The sequence below is a fragment of the Catharus ustulatus genome, chromosome 2, assembly GCF_009819885.2.
Source record: "Catharus ustulatus isolate bCatUst1 chromosome 2, bCatUst1.pri.v2, whole genome shotgun sequence".
NCBI classification, from domain to species: domain Eukaryota; kingdom Metazoa; phylum Chordata; class Aves; order Passeriformes; family Turdidae; genus Catharus; species Catharus ustulatus.
In genome coordinates, this window is record NC_046222.1 from 71049571 (window position 1) to 71072543 (window position 22973).

The window sequence follows — 22973 nt, forward strand, 5'->3', positions numbered from 1 at the left end:
TTGGACATGGTTGCTGGGTGACCGGTATCTTAGCACCCACTTTGACAGGAACAGATGTGAATCTGATCAAGAGATTTCCCATGAGTACCTGAAATCACAAACAACTTTCGGGAAAAACAAACAGCCTTGCTGTCACCGTCCCTCTCTCGCCCTCCTTCCCATCCCTTCCCCCATACTCCCCAAAAAAAGAGTATGAGAAAGTTGATGCAGAGTTAACCAGCATCATTAAAACACATTATTATCTGGCAGGTGAGCTCCCCGAACACCTCTCTAGCTGCTTCTGCCTTCAAACGCCAACTCTCAGCTTTAAGTTTTAATAACCCCCCTTTGAATACTTCCAAAGACGACTGTTCGTTTCTAAGGTCACCATCTTCTGAACATTCTCACGTTGAACCTGTTTTCGTCACTTGAATGCTCTCGTTTAAATCAATGGGATTACTCGTGTAAGCAAATTTCACATGCACACTGGCACCCACCAGTTGTTTTATAACACCTAACTCACATTTTGATTACAAATAATGTTCTTTGATCGCTCCCACATTTGGTTGCCGCCGCCTGTGAAATTCCAGCTTATGAAAACTCTGCTAGCTCTGCTCTTGGAGTACCACTAAGGATAATATTTAAGGAACTGCATAATTTTATTACTGAGAGCCTATAGGCACCAGGATTCCTTACACAAACCAAAGCTTCCTGTTTGAAGGAATAAGACTTCTGTATAGAAGCCAATATCACCGTGACCGTATTCATTGCGGCACATTGGATATGAAAAAATAGGAAGAAACAGGAATTACAGCTGTATACTTCTGAAATACTTAAAACCATGCAAACCATAGGTAAGAATTTTCAGATTAGGTGTATTAGTGAAAAAAATGATTTTTTTCATTCCCATTTAACATAACATCTCTGCCATACATCAAAATCTTACCCAACATCAAAATCTATGGTAAAACTTATTTTTTCTCGCTTGCTTTCCCAGGCACTACTCTAAACATAGCCCTACTTAACAAAGAGAAAGGACACAGTTGTGATCCAAAGACTGAAAATTTGATCATACATATGTAAACTTGTAAGGCCGAATATGACAGCAACACCGGATAAATTTGCTTTAACATACTGTCAACCAGCCTTTCACTTCTGCCTCTTCACGATGCTACTCTTCAGCATGTTCCCAGCCCCATAGCCTCAGGGCTCTTGTCCCTACTCCTACTGCTAGGGTTAGCAACTGCTCCCACTAAGCATCCTCTGTATCTGCAGTTTTCACAGTGCCTCGTAAAATACAGCTTCCATGAAGTATTGTAAATTTGCATCTTCTTTTTTTTTCCAAATTCAGACAGGTGTGTGAGGAGAAGAAAGTAACCAGGAGAAGAGGAAAGAGAAAGGAAGAGCTTGAATTTTCAAAGATCCAAATTTGTTCCTTCATTCTGAGTTGTTGTTCTATGATCAAAAATAAAACAAAGGGGTTTTTTTCTCTCTAGTTTAGATGCAAAGAGAATTTAAGACAAACATTTCAATCACAATGAAGAATTTATTGCCACCTATAGGTGCTCTTAAATTTAATTTAATTTCCCTTATTTACTACCAAAATCACAAAGCAGCCAAATATTTTATTGATGGGTCAAAAGCCTTTGACTAGTCTGATTTAAACTTACTCTGGATACAGTAAAATTCAAAGAAATTCTACCCAACTTAAGAACTACAGAGCTACATAGGAAAAGCCAAGCAAATAAGAAAACTGTTTAAGCCTCTAATTGCAACTGGACCTCTCTACCTTCCATTAAAAGTCATGTGGGAACAAAACCATTTGCTGTGTCTTGGAAAAAATAACCTCCACTCTACCTACTTAGGATATAAGCACTACATAGCAGTAAAACCTGTTGATGGGACATGACGTACACATTTATAATAAACACATAATGGTGATAAGTAATCACCATTTAGTAGACCTGCCGTTCACTTTGCCAGTCAAAACAAGACCAAGCCTTTGATAATTTCTGTACAATGATACCTCATGAAACAGTTTGATTATCCAGACTGGGAAAGTCATAAATGGCTCAACACAAACTGCACAGAAAAATTCACTGGAATGAGAAACAACCAACCAGAGCAAATAAGCATCTTCTTACTTGTCTTGGTAACACCCTTATATCCATTTCTCACCTACCGACCCCTTTTGCCCAAGCCAAAAAGTGGAATACAAACTCAGAACTAGTCCCCTCTGTCACATCCACACTGATAAACCAAAAGCCCATAGCCAGGCACCATCAGCTGAGCTGTTCAGATGATCTGGAGTGTTAAGAGGGCATTAAAGACAAAAGCATCTATACTAGATTAATAGTATCCAAATCTGTCACTCATTCACTAGATACAGGTAGACTTATGCAGGCACTTAATGCCAATTTCAGGACTGAAAATATATTTTAAGGATTGAAAAGACTGACTGAGAAGGTGAAAGCAAAGCCTGGAAGGTTTGCAGAGCCTCCATGGGATAGTAATTGCTGAGGCAAACTTAAGCTGAACAGAACACTCACTTAGTTTGCTAAATAAATCAAAATGCAAGCTAATTCTAATTTTAATGTAACCCTCTAAGTGTTTGAACTAAGGAACCCTTCCATGTCCTTAGGGCCCACTATTTCAATTTAGCATAGTCCAACCTGGCAATACACCAGCAGGAACACTTGGACAGCATAAATACTACACCACCTCACCAAAGAGAGGTAAGCACTCACCCTGGGGTATTCAGGCTTCTAGCTCAAACCAAAGTACTGAAGGAGGAATGCCACGGGAGCACCTACTCATTATTTTAATTGATTCCAAGATGAGGCAAGATGAACCACAGTTTCCCAAATCCCAAATTTTTAGTCCAGCTAAGGAAACAAGGAAGGAAAAATGGAGTTGTGAGAGTTTTCTTGTGAACTGTCTCACTGGGTAATCCCTGTTGAACCTTGAGCCACAGTGTCCCACATTCCAGGTGAGTAGCCCAGTATCTGCACAGTTGCTCTCTTCTCTATAGCCCATACAACAAGGATTGACAACAGTCACTGCCTCCTCTATTTCACATGCAGGAAAACAAAGCCTGAGTTACTAAACCAAGAGGAGAGTTCATGGCTTGAGGATTTAGTCCATACCAAACAAATTCTCTAATTTAAACTTTTTGCAGCTTAATTATATTGAGAAACCATTAGACATATTAAAGAATTAGAATACTGAACTGTTAAACATTAAGCAATTGACCCATACCTAATGTAAAGTTTCTAAAAATGTCCTTAGAAAAATTTAGTAGAAAAACAGGTGTAGGAGAAAATTCAAATGTGACCCGTAAGGGCCCAGAATTTAGAAATGAATTGGGATCAGTTCATTATTTTCCCATGGGGTAACTTGTATAAATGTAATTCTATGGTTTCATAAAACCAGGTCAAGTTTCTGTCCCCTGAGGTCCTTTGGCAATTTGAAGCATGGCAGCACTTTTTCCTGGCTACAAGTTCAAATCTGCATGCGTTCTGGATTTCTGAAAGGAAGTGATTAGCCAAGCTGAAAAGATAGACCCATCCTGTTTAGAGCACACCTTCCACACAGAAAACTACTTACAGGGGTTAAACACAATTTCACAGAACAGTATGTAGGATTTGTTGGCTCTGCATTTTTTACCTCTTAAAAAAAATTCCTCTCATCAGCTGGCACACCAAAGAGCAGACAAACTTACCACATAACAATGCAAGCAGCTTTAACTAAGGACATTCTTCTTTCCTTAAATGACTAAAAGTTCTACTCATGTAGTCATACTTCAGTATATTTCTGAATACATGCATTTCATAGCTATTATTGTATTACTTCTCATGACATCACTGTATTGTCCTAATTTAAGTATTAAGACATAAAATAAGGCTCAATGAGACAAAATCACAGAAGGGATTCCCAGAAAAAATGAGAAAAACCTCTGTTGGAAGATCCACATTAGCACAGGCTCAGCAGCAGAGAGCTAAAGGCAGTGGAGGCTCCTTCAGAACCACCTGAAATTACTCTGTTTAACACCACATCCCATCCACTGTGTCCTAGAGCCTGACTTTTATGAGGCCAGAATGATAACGGTTGAGTCTGACCACTCAGCTGAGCAACAAATCTGTGTGAGACCACACGGCTTCTGGGTCAACTAAATAGATTCAAAGAGCAGGGGAAGGATAAAGAAATTCAGATTGTTTGAGCAAACTTCTCAGCGTGTAAATCTGACATACAAACTACAGTGGTGGGCTGCTTCTTCTCAAGATAAAATCCACCCTTTCCACCACTCTGTTAAGATGGTGCCAGAGAAGCTCTGAACAACAAAATTTGTTGAAAGTTTATTAATTCTTAGCAATGTCCCACCTGTTGTACCTTGAGGTGGCCTCAAGCCAACCCAACAGCTGTGGTTATCCCCAAACATGTTGACTAAAAATCTCACTGATGCCCTCCCCAGGAAATGCTAGGGCTCCTTTCTTACATGATTTGCATGCATGCTTCTGAAACAGCCAAATGCTGATAAATTAGTATTTCTAATACATTTGTCTCATAGTTTCTCAAAATTCTATTTTATAACAACTATATGTTAAATTGTAAATTACTATAGCAAGACCTTCTTTTTTTTACTACTGTCATTTTTATCATCATATTTCAGCAGTAAATTCATTTCAAAGGGAACCAGTAGAATCACAAACCATCTATAATGCCCAGTAACGTAAGACAGAATGTTTTGTTACCATTTAATGTTTATTTTTTAACCTGGCTTGTTAAAAGCTATAAGCATCAGCTTAAAAAAAATCCATAAGAAACCAAGCAATCAGGCTTTGTATTAGAACAACAGGCAATAGAACTTGCACCAGCATAATGAAATTAGGCTTTAGTGGTAGATATGGACGCAGAGAAATAACAAAATCCTATGAGTCACCTGAGTTGTAGGAACTAACAAGCTAAGAGACAAATGTATTAAAAAAAAAAAAAAGACTTTTAACTTGTATTAGTCCTTATTATATATTTAATACCACCTGAGGTATTTTCTTCCCCCCATGCAGTAAATTACTGTTAAGGAAACAGAAGGTAATTGAAAAATTGTTTCACTTCCTTCCCAGCAAACTATCAGTGAGAATCAGCACTAAAATGTGAAAAGTGACAATCATGGCACATATCTTGGGAGCATGTATTCCCTTCAAAAAGGGACAGGGTGCATCTGTACTACAAAAATTAATATAAAAATTCCCAGCAGAAGGTATGAAGCCACAGGTTATACCAAGTTCTGATACTCATTCCTGCAAAGATTTTGCCTCAATTTCCTAAAATTAATTAATACGAAGGAATACTCACAAAAACACTAAGATTGCATCAAATGCATGATGTATTAAAGACGCATCATGAACCTATTTCATACAACAAGCGTTAATTTACAAGACACTGAATCTCAAGCATTTTTTCAATGTTTTCAAACTGTCCCTGCAAATGCAAAAAGTATACAGCAATCCAGCTTCCTACCTAAGATGTGAACTGATTCTTTTATAGCACTTCCAAATATGTTTTGCATATGCTTGGTTTAAAAGATACATGTAGGCTATTGAAAGTAACAGCCCTATCTGCCCTCATAAAGTTACACAAATGGTTTAAAACCATAGCATTGTTATTTTAATGTAAATAATTAAGTCCTACAGGTGACCTTGTCCAACAAAGAAAGGTTTTTACAGCAGGCCAAGAGACTGGAAACAAATTATATGTTTCATAAAGACAGATAACATTGTAATCCATTAAAATATTATACAAAACCAATTAAAGTATTAAGTTTATATTTTTGCCACATTTAGAAAATAATAATTCAAAAATAATAGCTTTAGTAATGTTTTTTTAAGGAATGCTCAAACTATCAATAAGCCCTGAATAGATTTATCACAAAACTGTACAAACTGCATGAAACTGTAACACATTGTTTGTATTTCTCTTAAAAATACAGCATCTAATACCAGAAAGCAGGGGTCTTTTCTGTCCCATATATAAAATCATGATGTAGCTCTTAAAAAAAAAAAAATCATTAGTAACTGTGAGAACAACATGAAATCAAGGTTACAAAAGATGTTATTAAATAGTAATACAATATATTACTTATTTCCTTTATACTTTATATAACTGCTTTTTTATTCCTTAGAATCATTGCATGTAAAATGAAAAAGCAAAGCATTTCCCAGATGCAAAATTCAAAAATAGTTTCTATTGTACAACAGTTTGTAAATACAAGCACATGCTGAGAGACACGTCCCAAACTACAACTTCTACTCCAAATGTAAAATACCTATTACCTGATCTCAGTACAGCATTGTTAACAAGTGCTCTAACACGAACATTCAGAGTTATGAACTTCAATCATGGCATCCTAGCGTTACAAGTATATTTCAGCTGTCAATTATGCTAAAGCATGTGCAGCAGTCCCACGTTCTCCCATTCTTACCCTTCTCCCATCCAACTCCAGTATGTAACTCTTGTTATTTTGTCAGTCAGGTAATCTGTATGCACACCTACTGTGCCCTCTCATTCAGTCATACAATCTAAGGAACAAAATGAATGTAAAAAAATACATCTTAACAGCGAAGGTGCACGTTTTTCAGTATATTTAGTATCACATAAAATTATAATGTGAATAAGAAAACTAGTCTGAAAGCTTTGCTTGAACCCAAGCTTGTTTTAGACCAAAAGGAATTTAGGTATAATTTAGCCATTAGGCCAATTTGGAGATTAATTCTGTAAATTATGAGGATGAATAAAATTCCATTACCAAAACATCTGCTTATTTTAATGGTAAAAAAAATCCAGTTGGTGTGGAAAGGTGCACCAGCAAATTTTAATTGCACCTGCTCCATTGCTCCTGGACTATGGCTAATTTCAGCCTTTCAATGGCCATAAAATCCTACTGTTTGATATTTGCAACAAAAAACATGTTTCTTTTTCATACTGAAATAGCTTTCTTCTTCATTATGAAGACACAAATTATGTGGGATGCAAAGAAAACATCTAAAGTAAATTAGTTATGGAGTGAACAGGATACCTTTAAACAGAATAATGAACAGAAAGTTACCCACACAAGTATTATCAGGAGTGCACTATAAAAACTTTGGAATAATTTATTGTATTGAAAGCATAATTTTATGAACACTAACCAAAAAAGGTTTATATTATTTCAAAAAGTTTCTGCTACAACTAATGAAGTGTTTTGATACATATGATTTAGAAGATCTTTCCATTCAATTCTGCAAATTGTATTGTATATATGAATCCACCTGCCATAGGAGGAAGTTCACTCTAATAGCAATTAACACAAAACATTGTTTAAAGCAAGGTGAACTAAAATACATTTTGTGATCCATTTCCTTGGTCGCAACTCATGCAAACCCTTTCATTAGTTTGGTGGATGTATCCTGAACTACCGCTCAGGGTCTGTTCTGCTCAATATCCCATCTCTAAAAGAGACTTATGGAAATTCACAGAGGAGAAAGCAAAGTTTTTAGTATTTTCAGAGTTATCCTCCCCCAGCGTAGTTTCCCAGCTAATTGCAATGAGTGATTTAGAGTGGAAAATTCCAAACTGGGACATAACTGGATGGTCAAAAACTGATCCTTCCTCTCATGAAACTGAGTGACAGCATTTTTCTACTTAATGTTGTGGGAAAATATACTATTACCCTTTTTCCTTTTCTTCTGTTTAAAAAATAAAAAAAAATTACAAATAGTTTAAAACAGTTCACAGTTATTAACAGTCAATGCTAAGATTGCATATGTTGTAGATTACACTTGAATATTCTGCAATGCCTGTGAAATGAAACATCAGCACTTGCTAGGAGATGCCCCCGGCTGAGCACAGTATCAGATAAATAGGTAGAAAATAGTGGGTTAAGGATAAAGTTATTCCACAAAGCAAATTTGATTTTATCATTTCAAGTCACAGACATATCTTAATTCTAAATATAAAGATTTTTTGTTTATGTTTCAGGATTTTTGAAAACAATTCAAATGATCATTGAAAAAGAAAAATTCTTCTTTAATTCACACTGGAGAAATTATCTATATATGAATTAACTCTCTGGATCATAATAGCTTTCTGCAGATGACTCTTCAGCTCTATCATTTAAATACGTATTTAGGCAACTAAAAATTTACTGTCAATTCCTATTATGTCAGTCCACATTATGGCGCTGTTACAGCATGCACATTTAAAGATTATTGAAAAAATTACTGTTCATGTGCAGTATATAATTTGCAAAAGGTTAATCACTATTTTAAAACAATGAATGGAATTAACTCATAATGCAAAGTAGATGCCCCAAATGTTATTTTTAAAACAAAACATATTTAACTTATAAAAGAACAAAGAGGATCTAAATCCAGTCCTGTTGCTAAAAACCAGACAGGCATCACGGTCGTTTTGGACTCTTCTTTCACTGGCTTGTACAATTTAGATAAAACTGGGTAGTTTCTGACTACGCTGTGCTATCCTGCAGCCATTAATGAATTTTTACTGCTAAACTTGTAAAGTTTCTCCATAACTAAGACACACTAGCAATGGTGAAAGAGATTTACTTCTACCAGACCAGCAGGGATTGCAGTAACAATTTAATCTATCAGTTAGGTAGTTCAAAAGGAAAATATTAAAATTCAATCCAATGTATGAAAATTCTCTGCTTCATATGCAATTCACTTTAGGTGACCAGTCAGAAAGATGGGCAAAAACAGCCATCTGGAATGATCTAGGAACAGGGGAAAACAGAAGAAATACTAAATGGCAGTCAAACAAGATTAGCATCTCCAACAAATATTTGGAACCCACTCCAGACTGCAGAATATGAAGAAGGACAAGTTGTAAATAAGAGTTCTTTGAGTGCATTTTGGTTTATGGTGCTGAGGAGGGGCAGAGAAGAAGCCCAGGGTGGGCGCAGCAGCCCCCCAGCGCAGCCCATAGGGACACACTGTGGGGCACTTGCTCCATATGCCCAGGGGGCTCAGCAACCACAGGTGGGGGCCTGTGGCTCCAGAAAAAGCAAGGAAGCCTGAGACTGAACCAAGAATTTGAACAGAGATGGCAATGGTCTGAGGAAATAACAGGGCTATCCATATAGCCCTTTCTTGTAAGTAAAGTTGATACAAACCTGGCAATGAAATTGCTTTTTTACATAAACTACATCTGCCAAGAAAAGGTTTCTTAATTTTAAAAGAGAAAAACAAACAAATAAAACCTACACAAAACTTTACCAATACTCATAGCTATAGGATAAACGAGAAGTTAATCAATTTGAATCCTTGAGGAAGATCATGTGAAGCAACATAAACGTCCCCCTGCCCATCACTAGCAGGCCCTCGCCTCCCTGCATGGGAACAGCGTCGGCAGCACTTCTCGACAGGCAGCCAGCATTCACAGCGAAGTGTTCCCTTCCAAAGTATCACATACCCTGCTACTGCCAGCCACTGAGTATCAGATTAAAGGGATAAATAGCTCCGTCCTGTTGCAGTAAGTACGGTCCAAGGATCGCAGCTTTTAAATGACAATATTTTAAAAACACCTAATGTAAGATAAATATTACTGTTATAATGAGCAACTGGAGTATTTTATTTTAAGTCTAAGGAAACCACTTCCAAACCTTTTACTCCTTCTTTACAGTTAACTGCAATTTATCTTCTGGCCTTCCAGAAGTCATCTTTGCTTGTAAAGCCTTCCACATTTCTGCTGATTATATTTTAATAATCTGTGGCAAGGACGAAGGTCATCAATATAAACCACAGATACTATATATTTGACATTCCTTACAGCTGCACTTGCTGACCTGTTCATTTAAAGTATCTATGATCTGTAGTAACCTATCTGGGTGAGATACTCCTTTAATTAATATAAACAGGAAAAAAAAAGCTATGCAAGCATGCAATATTCAGTAAACAAGGACATGCTAGGTCCACATAATGTGAGAGAAGCAGAAGCTAGAAAAGAGGGACTGAATAACTGCCATGTAAGATAGGCTTTGAAGAGAATTGTTTCATGTTCAGCATCTTTCCCCTTTCTACTCAAAAATCAATTAGGTTGTTTTCCAAAAATTGTACATAGCTTCCAAAGGCTGCAAATAATTCCCCGCTTTAAGTATGAATGTCAATGAACTCATTCAAAATCATCTTCAAATGTCAGAAAAGATTAACATATCCTGGTCACAGAAGGGAGGTCAGAAGAAAGCGCACGCTTTTAGCCTTTACTCGGGTGGGCATGATCCAAAGCCAGCCTAAGTCTATGGGAAAACTCTAGGAAGACACCCAGCAAGGCAAAATTCCACAACAAGTGCTCAAAACACAAGAGACCAGAAACAATCTGGGATCAATAGCTTCCAGGTCATTAATCCTAGGCAGGTGACATCCAGTGCACAGTTCGCTACTCTCTTTCACCCACACATTCAAGAAACCTGACTCGATTGGCATCTAGTAGCTCTAAATATTTTCCATGTTTTGCCTTTATCCTTCCCCTGTTTGTTTGGCATATGGCTTTCTAGCATCCCATTAATGTCAAACCGTTTAATCGGAACGTAAGCTAAATGCACAGTTTGCTATTTCCTGGATTTCTGTTTGGCAGCCAATGCTTTTTATGAGGAAAATAAAAGCAAAGGTCAGTATGACCAGAAAAGAAAAGTCATCTTCCACAACGGAAGCTTATTTTTCCAGTGAACTGATACACAAGCCTAATTTAGAAAAAGGTCCTTTAGTATCATGTTATTATTAGTAGTATCACAAATAAACACAGAAACCAATTCACTTTACAGACCTCCACATTAAGCATTCAATAGAAAATCCCTTGGTGTTTTATTGATTTTTGTTTTATTGATTTTTTAAATAGCAATATCACAGTTAAAATGTATCATTTTGGTGAAACACATCTAAAACTTTTCCGTCTCAAAATAAGTTATTATAAATTATTTCCACAGCAACTGGCAACTAACGATTCAATCCATTTAAAGAACAACAAAGTAATGGCTTTATTTGGATGCCTTTTTTGATTAAATAACATATTAACCTTGATGAAGCTTTCCAAAAAGGGATTAGCGTACTCGAGTGCATCAGCTGATTATGAGACAAATATAACAGTGATAAGATGCTGGTTCAAAATTTTTGAATCTGATGAGTATAACAATTTAGCTGCTAGGATGGAGTTGGTTCTTCCAGTTTCCATCTCAACAGTAAAGTGTCCACCCGGGATACAAAAAGGTTAAAGTTAAAGTATGCAATAACTGGGAGTCAGGAAAGGTCGCTTAAATCACTAAACTGAGTAGACCAAAATACTCTGCATAATTACTGTAATGTCAGAAATAATTAAAAATAATTTGTAAAGAAGGAAGAATTAAATGTATTAGAGGGGAAATCCAGAAAGCAAGTACAGATTTATCTTCCCATTAGATCACCCATTTTGACCAAAATTCACTGACCCACTTTGCTTTATTTGTCTATACTGTAATAATACATTTTGCATACCTATTGTATATCGTTTCCATTAATTTATTTGCTTAATGGATGTATAAGTAAGTCTACTACAATTATGCTTTTTAAGGGTCAAATCCCACTTACTTCTGAACCCACTACTGTAATTTCTACTACACTGGATGATAACACAGCAGACCTCAGGAACAGCTGAAACACAGCCGACTCTGTGCTGTTGACATAATCAAGCCATGCTACAAACAGGCTGCCAAACCCTTTTATACCCCTGCCAAGTCCAGGAATTGGTGTCTCCGTACACCCCCAACCACCCCCCACCCCCCCAAAAGAAAAAAAAAATAGTAAGTTTCTGTATTTCTTAATTCTACATGTTCAAATTAAAATTCACACGGTTATGACTGTGGCAGAGTAAAACTTCCATGAGTTTATTTTAAGAACAAAATCTTGGAACTCTTGCAGAGTTGTTGCAAGTTGCACACCACAGGGACACACACACACAAAAACCCCAACCCAACAATTGTCTAAGAGCAGCTATTAATATTCATGTTGATTCCACATGAAACAACAGCAGAGTTACCCGAGCAGCTACAGTTATGTCAGCGCTTGGAAGTTATTCCAGGCTGTTTTGTCCTGCTGCCCTGAATATTCAGGAACTTCAACAATCCATCTAGCAACTGCTACCGCAGAGTAAGTGCTCTGCTTCGCCTGGCTCTATGCTAATGACTGCCAGACACCCTCTGCTGAATTAGGGGGGATGAAGGGAAGGAGGAGGGGATGTCACACCCCCCGCCATTGGGAACGGGACGGGACGGGCAGGAGCACGGCACCGCGTGGGGTTAATTCCCCACGTGTTGGTTGTTGCTGCACCTTGAAATCTGACAATAAGAAAGTGAAACGAGCACGGTCTGTTTGTTTGGGTGTATTGAAAGTAGCATCGGGACTTTGTCCACGACCTCCTCCGTGGGAAGTTCCCGCCGCCCCTGCAGCGTGGCAGAGCCCGAGCCCCCCGCCCCCGCCCGAGGCAGGGGGAGAGCCGCCGGGAATGGAGGCGCTTCCGACCGCTCTCATCTCGGGTCACGGCAGTTATGCGATCCCTTCTCCTTATCGCGCAGATTCAGCCCCTGTAACCTATAGATTGAGAGATAACAGCCCCATGCTTTCGCCTCCGTTGCAAAGGCGGCTGCTATTGCATCAGGAATTTCCTCTTTTGCCAGCTCCTTCTATTCCCCCCAACACTTCTCCTCGGCTGTGGCAAGTTTGGGGCTCACCTCCCCCCCGCGGTCTCCCCGGCCCGCGGCGTGCGGGGATGCCCCCGCACCGCCCGCAGCCGCAGCGCTGCTCCCCGCCCTCGGCGCCGTCCCCGCCACCGCGCCCGCGTTACTCTGCGCGGCAGCAGGATCCAGCCTCGCCAAATCCCTGCCGCGCTCCCGCGGCCCCCGTCTCCTCCTCCTCGGCTGGTGGGGGCCTGGAGCTGCTCGCACCTGCTCCTCGGGGACCGACACCCCCAGTCTCACCACCGAGGAAGCAGCCCAGCCCGGCCGCCTGGCACCTCTCCCCACTACCCCGAAGAAAAGCCACTGCCACCTCCTCCTCCTCCTCGCCGTCTTCCCGCCCTCCCTTCACCCTCCCCCGTTCGCCATGTGGCAACTGCCTTACAGCCCTATACAAAAAGTGCACGTGCCCCCTCGGATATGTGACAGCAGCTGATGGCCAAGCGGCCTCCATCGCCCCGGACCGGGCCCGGCGCCCGGGCAGCTCCGCGCCCCGTCCCACTTCACGCGACACCCGTGTCTATGCCCCATCAGCGCCGCTCCCCGCCCACTCCCGTGCACCCTTCGGGCGGCTTTTTCCCAGGGTTGCCCGCTTTAAAGATACATCCAAGGATAAACTTCAGCTAGGGGTTCAGCCAGAAAGCACTTTCCGGCCCCTTCCCAACCCCGCCGGCCCTCCGCTCCCGCGCTGCGCTGCCCGCGGCCATCCCTACCCCCGGCACGCCTGGGCCCGGGGGGCAGGGAAGGGGACAATGACAGGGCGACACTTGCAGGGCGCAGCGGGAGGGGGGCACAAACACGCCCTCCCCTTCCCCCCTCTGTCCCTCCGTCCCACCAGCAGCAGCGCCGCTGGCCGCGGAGAAGGCCGGCTGGGCGGCGGGGCAGCTCCGGAGGGGGCAGCGGGACGCGGCGCAGCGCTCGCCCGGACCGCACCGCGCGGGGGTGGGACGGGGGCGGCGGCGGGGGGGCCGGCGGGGCGCGCGTGTGCCTTGCGGCGCTTACCTGGCGTTGGTGCAGTCGTTGTAGAGGGTCTCGAAATCCTTCCTGGAGATGAGTTTGCAGCGGTTGACCCCGGGCTGGATGGCCCCCAGCCCCCTCAGGATGCGGACCTGCTCCACGTTGCAGACCACGGGCGTGATCTCGAGCCGCTTCAGCTTGGTGTAGACCGTATGCAAGCCCCCCACCAAGTGCTTCAGGAAGAGGTCGAAAGCCTGGGGCAGGCAGATGAGCTCGCAGCCCTCCACGGTGAAGGAGGCCACTTTGGCCCCCCTCAGATCCACCATCTTGCACTCGTTATTCTGGGGGGTGTTCTCCACCGGGGACGGGGTCGAGTACACGGGCTTGCCGGGCAGGCTGCCGGCCGCGCTGGCCGCGCTGGCATTGGGAGTGGAGGTGCCGCCGCTGCTGCCGCCGCCGCTGCTGCTGCCGCCGCCGCCGGTGCCCAGGCTGGGGCTGCCGCCGCCGCTGCCGCCGCCGCTGCCGTTACCGCCGCCGCCGCTGGTGGTGGAGGTGACTGTGGCCGCCGCCGCCGCTGCCGCCGCTGCGATGGGCTCCGGCCGGAATAGGTTTGTCCCCGAAGCGGCCGGCGGGGGAGCGATGGACGGAGACGGAGAGGAGGTGGCCGACGACGAGGTGGCCGACGACGAGGTGGTGGTGGTGGTGGTGCAGGCGGCAGAAGTTGAGACCGGAGGCTGAGGGGGGACCAGCTGGGTCGGAGGGATCAAAGCAGCCGGTACGGCCATGGTCACATATACGGCGGAGGGGGCAGGGGGAGGGGGGAAAGTTCCCACACACACACGCAGGGGAAAGGGGAAAAATTAAGAAAAATATTAAAAAAAAAAAAAAGAGGAAAGGAGAGAAGGGAGGAGGGGGGAGAAGAAGGGGGGGATAACCCCAGATCAGGTGCTGCGGCGAGCGAGAGAGCAGGGGGCAGAGTGAGAGAGAACGCACAAAGTGTCCCGCAAGTGGGGACGGAGGAGGAGGAGGAGGAGGAGAAGTCCGCTCCGGGCGGCGGGGCTGGGGCCGAGGGGAGGGGGAGGGCAGTTTCTTTTTGTGGTCCTTGCTCTAGCACCACGTTAAAGACGAAGGTGAAAAGGAGGAGGTTTGAAGGACTTCGGTTCTCTCTGGCAAGTACATTGATCAAAGATTGAGAGGGGAATGACAGAGAGAAAATGAGCGGGGAAGTGCTGGCTGCTGCTGCCGCCGCCGCCGCCGCTCGCTCGCTGGACGAGTTGTTGTTGTCACACGGTGCGGAGGGGAGGAGCTCCGGCAACTTGAAATACCCTTTGAAGCAGCAAAAGGCTCACTCACTAGTATTAACCCAAATTATCCAACCAGGAACCCGGAGCAGGGAAACAGCGAGAGAGGGAGAGAAGTCCCTCTCCCCCCCTCCTTCAGGAACCGTTAGATTACATGTTTCATATTTCACCCCACCAGAGATGAGATGTAATTTTCCCAGCCCTTTTCAACAGTCGCTTGTCAACACAGTTTGCGGAGAAACACGAGCGTCTCCAGCGTTCCCCCAAAGCCGGGCGGGAGCGGGGGAGCCGGGGCGCGGGGCGGGCGCTGGGCACCGCACACCTTGCCGGGGCAGACAAAAGCAGAAACCTCCGGACGGGGCTGTTGCTCTTGCTGCTGCTGTTGCTCTCCCGGGACCACAAACGCTCCTCCCGGGCGGGGTGGGAGTTGCTGCCGAGGGTCCCCTTTGTTGCGCGGCGGCGGCTGCGCGGGGCGCGCACGGGCAGCCCCACGCGGCAGCATCCGCGGAGGACTCTCCTGCGGCGGCCGCGGATCGGATCGCAGGGGACTGGCACTGCGCGTCAGGCCGTCGAGACGCCGCACCGACCGGGCTGCGGCGGCACAGAAGTAACTTGGGAGAGGGGCAGGCGGGCGGCCCGCGCAGGTCCCGCCGCGCAACAGGTGTCGGCGGCGCGCAGCGCAGCCCCGGGCCGGCCCCTCCGCGCCGCACAGCGCGCAAAGTCAGCCGGCGCGCTGGCCCGCGCATGCGCGCTGGGGCGGCGGCAGGCGCGGTACCTGCCGGCCCCGAGCCGGGATGCGGCTGGAGCGCGCTTGGCAGCTGGCGTGCCGGGCTCCGCCGGGAAAGCCCGGGGCTCTGCTCCGCCTGTCTTGAGACACTTCGCACTTTGAAAGGGGTAAAGAAATGGCCATTGGTACAGGTGGGGGGCTCTGCAAAATCAGCGGTCGGTGCGTGCGTAGTTCTTCCTGTTTTAAAAATACACCCTGTGTGTACTTAATTGCGATGCATGTATGTGCCCATAGCCTTTTTTTCCCCCTATGATATTACATGAGACATGACTCACGGGATGACACATCTGTAGAGTGGATAATCTCAACTGTAGTAATTTGGTGCAGGGGAATTTCCACAGTATCAGACATAAACTATTCTCATATGATCTGCTTGCTTATTGTACTTTAAGTTTAATTTACGGGAATTTGTGTTCTAGTGCCACTTAAGACACCTTTTGCTAGTGAAATTTAAGCTATCCTGCACTAATATCTTTAAAATTGCAAATAAAACCATGAAAACACAAAGTAATGTTTTACTTTAAAGTCTTCTGTACCCATAGTTGTGCAGAAGACTTACTTGAGCCATTTTGAGGTGGGGTTTTTTGAGAATGTTTATCTGGAGGAGCTTGTACCAACTGAGTTCCAGTGGTGGGATCCCAGTGGTGGGATCTAGTGTTACATAAAACTTGTAATTTCAAAATGTAAATACACTGCCTCTTTCTCTTTTTTTTTTCACTTGTAGAAAGCCAGCTCTGTCCATATTTTATTTCCCTTACCTGTTCTTTTTGCATGTCACCTTCTCTCACACCTTGTGAAGACAGAAGAGCTCCATAAGAAGATCAGGATAGAGCCAGACACGCGTGGTATTGCCACTTGGAGATGTGGGTGAACTCTGAATTAGGAAAACTACCACTTCATTTGTTCTCTACTTTTCCTACAACATGATGCACACCAGCTCTTCTGTTTTTCTATCTGCTGTGTGCTCCCACAGATACATAATTCTCATGGTCCAAAGGAAAATGTAGTTTGAAAGGGTTTACTACCAGGGGGTTTGGGTTAACCTTGATAATATCAATGCAAAACTGGGATTAGAAACCTAGAAAGAAAGATTTTTGAAAAGGTTCAACATTCCTCAAAGCTTCTGGCACGGTAAGTGTTTCTAATTATTATGGGGAGTGTCTCAATTTAATTTAACTCACACCTATACTGACACAACTACATAAAGCAACAAATCCTGAGGTCATTTTTTGTAAGCTTCTCTAGATTGCATGTCTCTTACTTGCTGACCCTTTCATTTAATGATATTCTTGGGTGTTTTCTTTTTCTCTCTCTGAGTTGATATCAGCAAAACTCAAATTACTGTAACTGATATTTGAAAATTCTCCCTGTGTCAAGTGAAGACTTATGGTGCTGAAATCAATAAGACTGTTTAAAATTCAAAGACCTGCAAATCGTTCTGTTTGTCCTTTGATAGGGCCTGAGCTGATTAAAATGCGACCAAGAAAGCTTAATTGCTGCACTAATTAAGAAGTCTTTAATTTCTTTCCTGGAATATTGTTTGAAGCAGGGTTTCTGTTCTGCTCATATAGCTGTTCAGGGCAGGTATTCTCTCTCTTTTTTCTTTTTATCATTTTGGTGTATTAAAATATATGTTAAAACAGTAAGATGTATTGACAGTGATTGTAATTTATTGCTCTAAAAAAAAGACTGATACGGAGTTCACTATTTTATTAAATTACAATTTTGAGGGCAGCTGTAAAGGGTAAAATGCAATTACAAAATGCATTGTAGCTGTTGCATTTTAAGGAATTCTATTACTTGACTGACAGGAGATAGGACAGTACACCAGCTCCCTCCCCCATCTTCAGTTATTATTAATAATTAAATATTTAAATTCATTCAGTAAAACATAAAGTATTTTATCTTCTGAACATTTGTGAAGGAATGGACCAGGGGAGGGGATGCAACAGAAGATAGGCACCTGGTAAGGATGAACAGTGTATTATCATGCTAAGTTCATCTACTTTTTTTTCCCTGCATTTCTTTGAAATTTATTTTCCTGAGAAATACCTTTCTGTCTTGTATCTTGTCTTACCCTTGTTTAGTGACCTATTTTGTTCACTGTTTCTGAAGAGGAGAAATTAGATGATTTCACAAAGCTTTCTATGTGATCAATAGAGTAACGTTTTAGGTTTAATCATGCTGCATTATAATTCTGGCAAACAACCATCGAGCAGAGATTCTAAGAAACGAGCAAGTACTGGCAAAGAGAAGGTAAGTTCTGCTTTGCTTTAATCTCAGGTCTCGAGCAGCAATCCCCCTTTGAAGAGCTATCTGCTATTTAGAGGGAAGACTGAGAAAGAGGGAGGGACCTCATGCAGAATCCCCCCTGCATCGCTCAGGAAAATAGACCCGTAGAAATGTAAGTGTGTGAAAAGGGATCCCTTCTTGCTTCTCTTCCACCAAGACATTTACTAAACATTGACAAACACCATGAATACAATTGAGATTAATGTGAAGTGTTGTATCAGTAGTAAGAAACTGGATACTGCAGCACTGTTTTTCTAATTGTTGTGTTATAGTCAAAGTAGCACAAAACCTTGTCCAATACAAATACAAACTGGATTCCTTTCAGTGACAGGACAAGTAGATAACATGCTTAATAGATACAAAGGGAGATTTGCCATTCCAAGCACGACGTCATGCTAATTATGTTTACTCTAATTGAAAGCAAGGTTTTGGGGAACCTGAAATTACTCATAGGATATTTTTAATAGCTGAATAATAATAAAGTGCAGCAAACGTTGATCACAAACCTTTTGGTCTTTCAAAAATCTATTGGAAAATTAAATGAAAAGTGGAGTTTGGTACAAACAATGCCCCAGGGCAAAAAAACAACTAACACTAGATTTTCCAGTCCAGCCATAACACAAATCAATTTGAGCACACTTCTATGGCCAGACTGCCAGATTGTTATGACTGCTAATTCACTCAATCAAACAGTACATTAGTACACTGGGCACAAACAGCTTTAACAATAGCATGCATTTCTGAACAGTCCACCATATATCATAAAAAAACCCCAAAATACATGGCAAGATTGCTTTCACATTCTGTTTACTACAAATTGTATTTACATATGGTGCCTGCCTAAAAAAAAAAAGAAAAAAAAAACAGTGGTGGAAGAATGAAAGTGAAGAAACTTCAGAAGCTATTAAAAAGAAACTTTCAAAGTCCTTAAAAACGAGAATCTGGGAGCACTTGCTCCTGCTTGCACTGGTGTTTAATGTGAACCCCTCAGCTGGAGAGCAGTGGCTGGCTATCCCGAGTATAGAGCTGGATGGGGAATTGCTGCGGGCTTGGCAGCTCGCACACGCCCTGCCTAACCCCAACTCCGGCACTTCAGCGCTAGGGCGTCCTTTGCCGGCTTTACTCCCGTGAGTCAGCTACTGGCTCCGAGGGTATTCATCGCCTGAGCAGAGGGGCAGGATTTAGCCCCAGGGAATATCCCTCAATTGTTCCCCTTATCCCCACGAGCAATGAGTGTTATCCCCGGGGATGCTATCTGGTGCTCCCACCGAGGACGCGCTGTACGGAGAGATGCGATATCCGACGGCTCGGGAGCCCTCTCATCCCTTCCCTCCCTGCTCGCCTGCATCCGACACACAAACACACGCACGCCCCACACACACACCCACGCACAAGCGCATGTATGGAAATTGCAAAAACCAAACGCCAGTTAAGCTACTTGCTTATTTACGATTTTTTTTCCCCCTCAAGTCGCTATTCTGACTTCAGAAAAGGCGTTTCGAAGTCAGTAACTAAAACAGCCCTTCTGTCGATCTGAGCCTCTCGGTCACGTTGCTGCTACCAGAGCCACATGGTGAAATGGATCGGGTCGTGTTCCCCTCCCGTGCTGGCTCGGTATGGAAGGGTGAATGGATGGATGGATGGATGGATGGATGGATGGATGGATGGATGGATGGATGGATGGATGGAGCAGTGGCTGGGCACTGCCTGCTGACATTCACCTGACGACTGACAGCCGAGCAGGAGATCTGCAGCGCGGGGAGGAAATGATAACCAACTTCCTTGCGTGATTTCAAAGAGGGCTGGGATAGACGGGGGCCCTCTGTAATGTTTGAGTTAGACTTGGACTCTCTTTAGAGGTCCTCAGTCCAACGTGCTAATTCACCTACCAACAGGTAGGAAGAGTCGCTCGGAGCAATAATTATGAAGTACAAAGCCCTTGCCATTAAATTACGTTGAAGCAGTGATCTAATCTGAGCTGCCCTTTGCCGTGCCTTCCCCCCTTTACAGAATCAGCTCGCTCAGCCGGTCTATCCCTGCTCCCAACTCAGACTAATCGGAGCGCTGGCACCGGGGAGCCGGCCCCGGGTTCCGTGCCCCTGGCTCTCCAGGGCGGTCCCTGCCGGTGCAAGGGGACCGCTCCTCCTGCTCCGCGGCCGGGAGCTGGGGGAAGCGCTGAATCCTCCTGCCTCCGTCCATCCCTCGGCCGCGCCGAGCCCCCGGTGCCGCGGGGCGATGGGAGGGGAGGCGGGCGGCGATCGGTCCCCCGTGTCCGGCCGGGCGGAGGGCGGCGGCTCGGCTGCCGCTCCAGCACTAATTGCTTCCCCTAACAGTATTAATAACGACGACAAAAAATGCTCATTGCTGCCTTCTTTTTATATAGGAACTGTTGACAGCCTACGAGACGCAGGCTCTTCTTCCTCATGTCACTTAAGCGAATGGAAAACATTTTTTTTTGGGGGGGGGGAGGAAAGGATGTTACCTGTATTTCAAAAAAACAGGCAAATATTATTAATTGGTTTTTTCGGGTGAGGGAGGATTTTTGAAAGTCCGAGCCCTTGCTTGAAAAGTTTCAGCACAGAGTGGAATTTATAGAGTTATAAACTCTGGTTAAGAGGGGGATGTTATAAATGGAAGTGCTGACACAACCTTAACTATAGCGTGTAAACGGCTATGCTATAATATCCATTAAGCAGAAAGAAAAATAAGATGGCTGATCAATAATTTATACAAAGAGTACCAACTGCAGACATAATAACTGTAATGTTTGCAAAGCAATCTCTCGCTCTCCAGGCTTAACAGTAAACTAGCGGGGCTGTTAATTTCCAACTCCTACAGGTAAGAGTACAAACAAATTACTTAAACTTGTATTTTGCTCGATATTTTGCATGCCTCGGTAGGATAAAATACAGTTTAATTACGATGCAACTTGGGCTGATTGAGGAGCCTCCGCCTCCCTCCCCTTCCCTCCTGCTCGCCCGCCTGCTCCTCCGAGGGGACCTTCTTGGGCAAAACTCCGCCCGAGAGACAGGAACAGGTCGCTTGGACGGCGTTGTAAACGGGTCGATTTTTGGGTCACTGTAGTTCTTCGGAGAGTTATTCATACACGGAAACAAAATGAAGCCATTTAACTTCAAAAGAAAGTTACAAGGTTTTCCAGTGCCACGAGCTGAAACACAATACCCCCACCGGCCCGATAAGCATCAGCTGTCAGAGGACAATGCACTGGCTTTCCATGCATCAGGCTACCGGGAAAAAAAAATCTGCTTTAGGGAAAACCAGTGCTTCTTCCACTGTCATAAACGACAGTAGGCAAGCAACTGATCTCTTCATTGGCATGGGAGCGTTATCTCCCATTTCTGTCTACTGCATTTAGGTAGCTAAGCAGAGGAACAAAGTCTGAAAGTTGCTAAGTAGACTCCTGTGACGTGCCCAGGTTGGTGGTTTTTTTGCATGTCTCTTACAATAGTACCAAAGAGATCACTTCTTTGTTAAATAACAAGAGATAAATGTGTCAGTGGAGGACGATTTTTGAAAATTCTCCCCCATGCCAGCCTGGACAAAAACCCAAAGTTATATTGCCAGCCGCAGAAATGAAGCTCATATTTAACGTGGCGTACGCAGCTCTGCGACAGCTTTCAGCTGTGCTTCTTTGGGACGTCACGGGTGTTTTGTGCAGTGAAAACAGAGAAGTAAAGCGAGAGACACCTTCTTTCTGAGCCCTGAGCTGTGATGCAGGGAGGCTGCTCTGTGGGGTAATGCTTAACAAAAAAAAAAAAAAAAAAAAAAAAAAAAAAAAAAAAAGCTGTAATTGCCTGTGTGCCTCGTGCTTGCTTACCAGCGACCTCTCCCAGTTCAGCTTCAATGACATAAGCAACAACACTCCGTGCAGTCCGCACGCGGACGGAGTCCTTTCTATGGGAGCAGTAGTTGCCCCGCCCCGGCTGCCCCCGCTCCCGGCGGGATGCAGTGCGGGGTGTGTGGGATGCGTGGGATGTCGCTGCTGGGAGACACGAGCAGCAAGTGCAGCGCCCGCTAGTGCCTGTGACGGGGAGGGGGCCGCGCTCCCTCCGCGCCCCTCCGCCCCCCGCGCAGAAACCTCCTGTCGGGAAAGGAAACGTGCGCGCAACTGGGGAACGCATTCGGACTAAGGAAAGTTGAAGCCCGTTTGTGAATAAGTGAGGGTTTGCTTCTCCGTTGTCTAAGTGTAAGCTTAGAAAAAACAGAAATGGAAAAGTTGTCTTTCCCCTGCTGCTCCCCATCTGTCTGAGGAGGTGTGTGAATGGGGCGAGTGTTTCACAGGCAGCATCTTCACACTCATAGCGAAGGGAATTGGAAGGGGTGCCTGCCTGAAAAGCCTTGAACACAGAAATATTCCTGAGCTTTGGATACCTGGCCCCGACGCTTGAAAACTATAGATTTGTGAAATATTTTCATTAGGCCCTGTTCTTTTCTCAGGTGTTTTGGGTTGTGTTTTGGGGAGGTTGTTTATTTGTTTACATGCGTGAGAGATTGTTACTGGGCAGCGTTTAGATTTTCTTGGAGATTGTCTGATCTCCTTGATGTGGAAATTAAGATGAACTTTGCAAGGAAGGCAACAAACAAGCCTCTGGATAAAAGATAGCAAGTAGATAAGCTTAAAATAAACTTTCACAATGGCAGTGAATGTCTCTTGTATTTGCTTACTGTTTGTTATGGATTGGGCTACTGGTTAATGTTCCCCGTCAGATGCAAGCACTTAAAAGGGTGTCCAGGATAATATAATTTCCTATGCAGGGTTCCCAAAGCTGTAAGAGTCAGCTTTAGATTGTATCACACACACTGAAGCACAAAAAGGTGATGATGAACTAGACCTGTCTTCTTCTAACTGTCTTTAAAAGCTTTCAGTAAACCATTGGTTCAC

The 22973-nt window shown here is 43.9% G+C and overlaps 1 protein-coding gene across 5 annotated transcripts in view; it reads right to left on the minus strand.

The window, feature by feature from the left end:
• The window catches only part of DACH1 (dachshund family transcription factor 1), a 382163-nt gene extending 367597 nt beyond the window's left edge, over positions 1–14566 (minus strand). For all 5 annotated transcript variants that reach the window (XM_033052701.1, XM_033052699.1, XM_033052698.1 and 2 more), the window contains exon 1: positions 13736–14566. In XM_033052701.1, the coding sequence (XP_032908592.1) occupies positions 13736–14475 (740 nt within the window). In that variant the 5' untranslated portion in view covers positions 14476–14566. The remainder of the gene's footprint in view (positions 1–13735) is intronic.
• Between the last annotated feature and the right edge of the window lie 8407 nt (positions 14567–22973).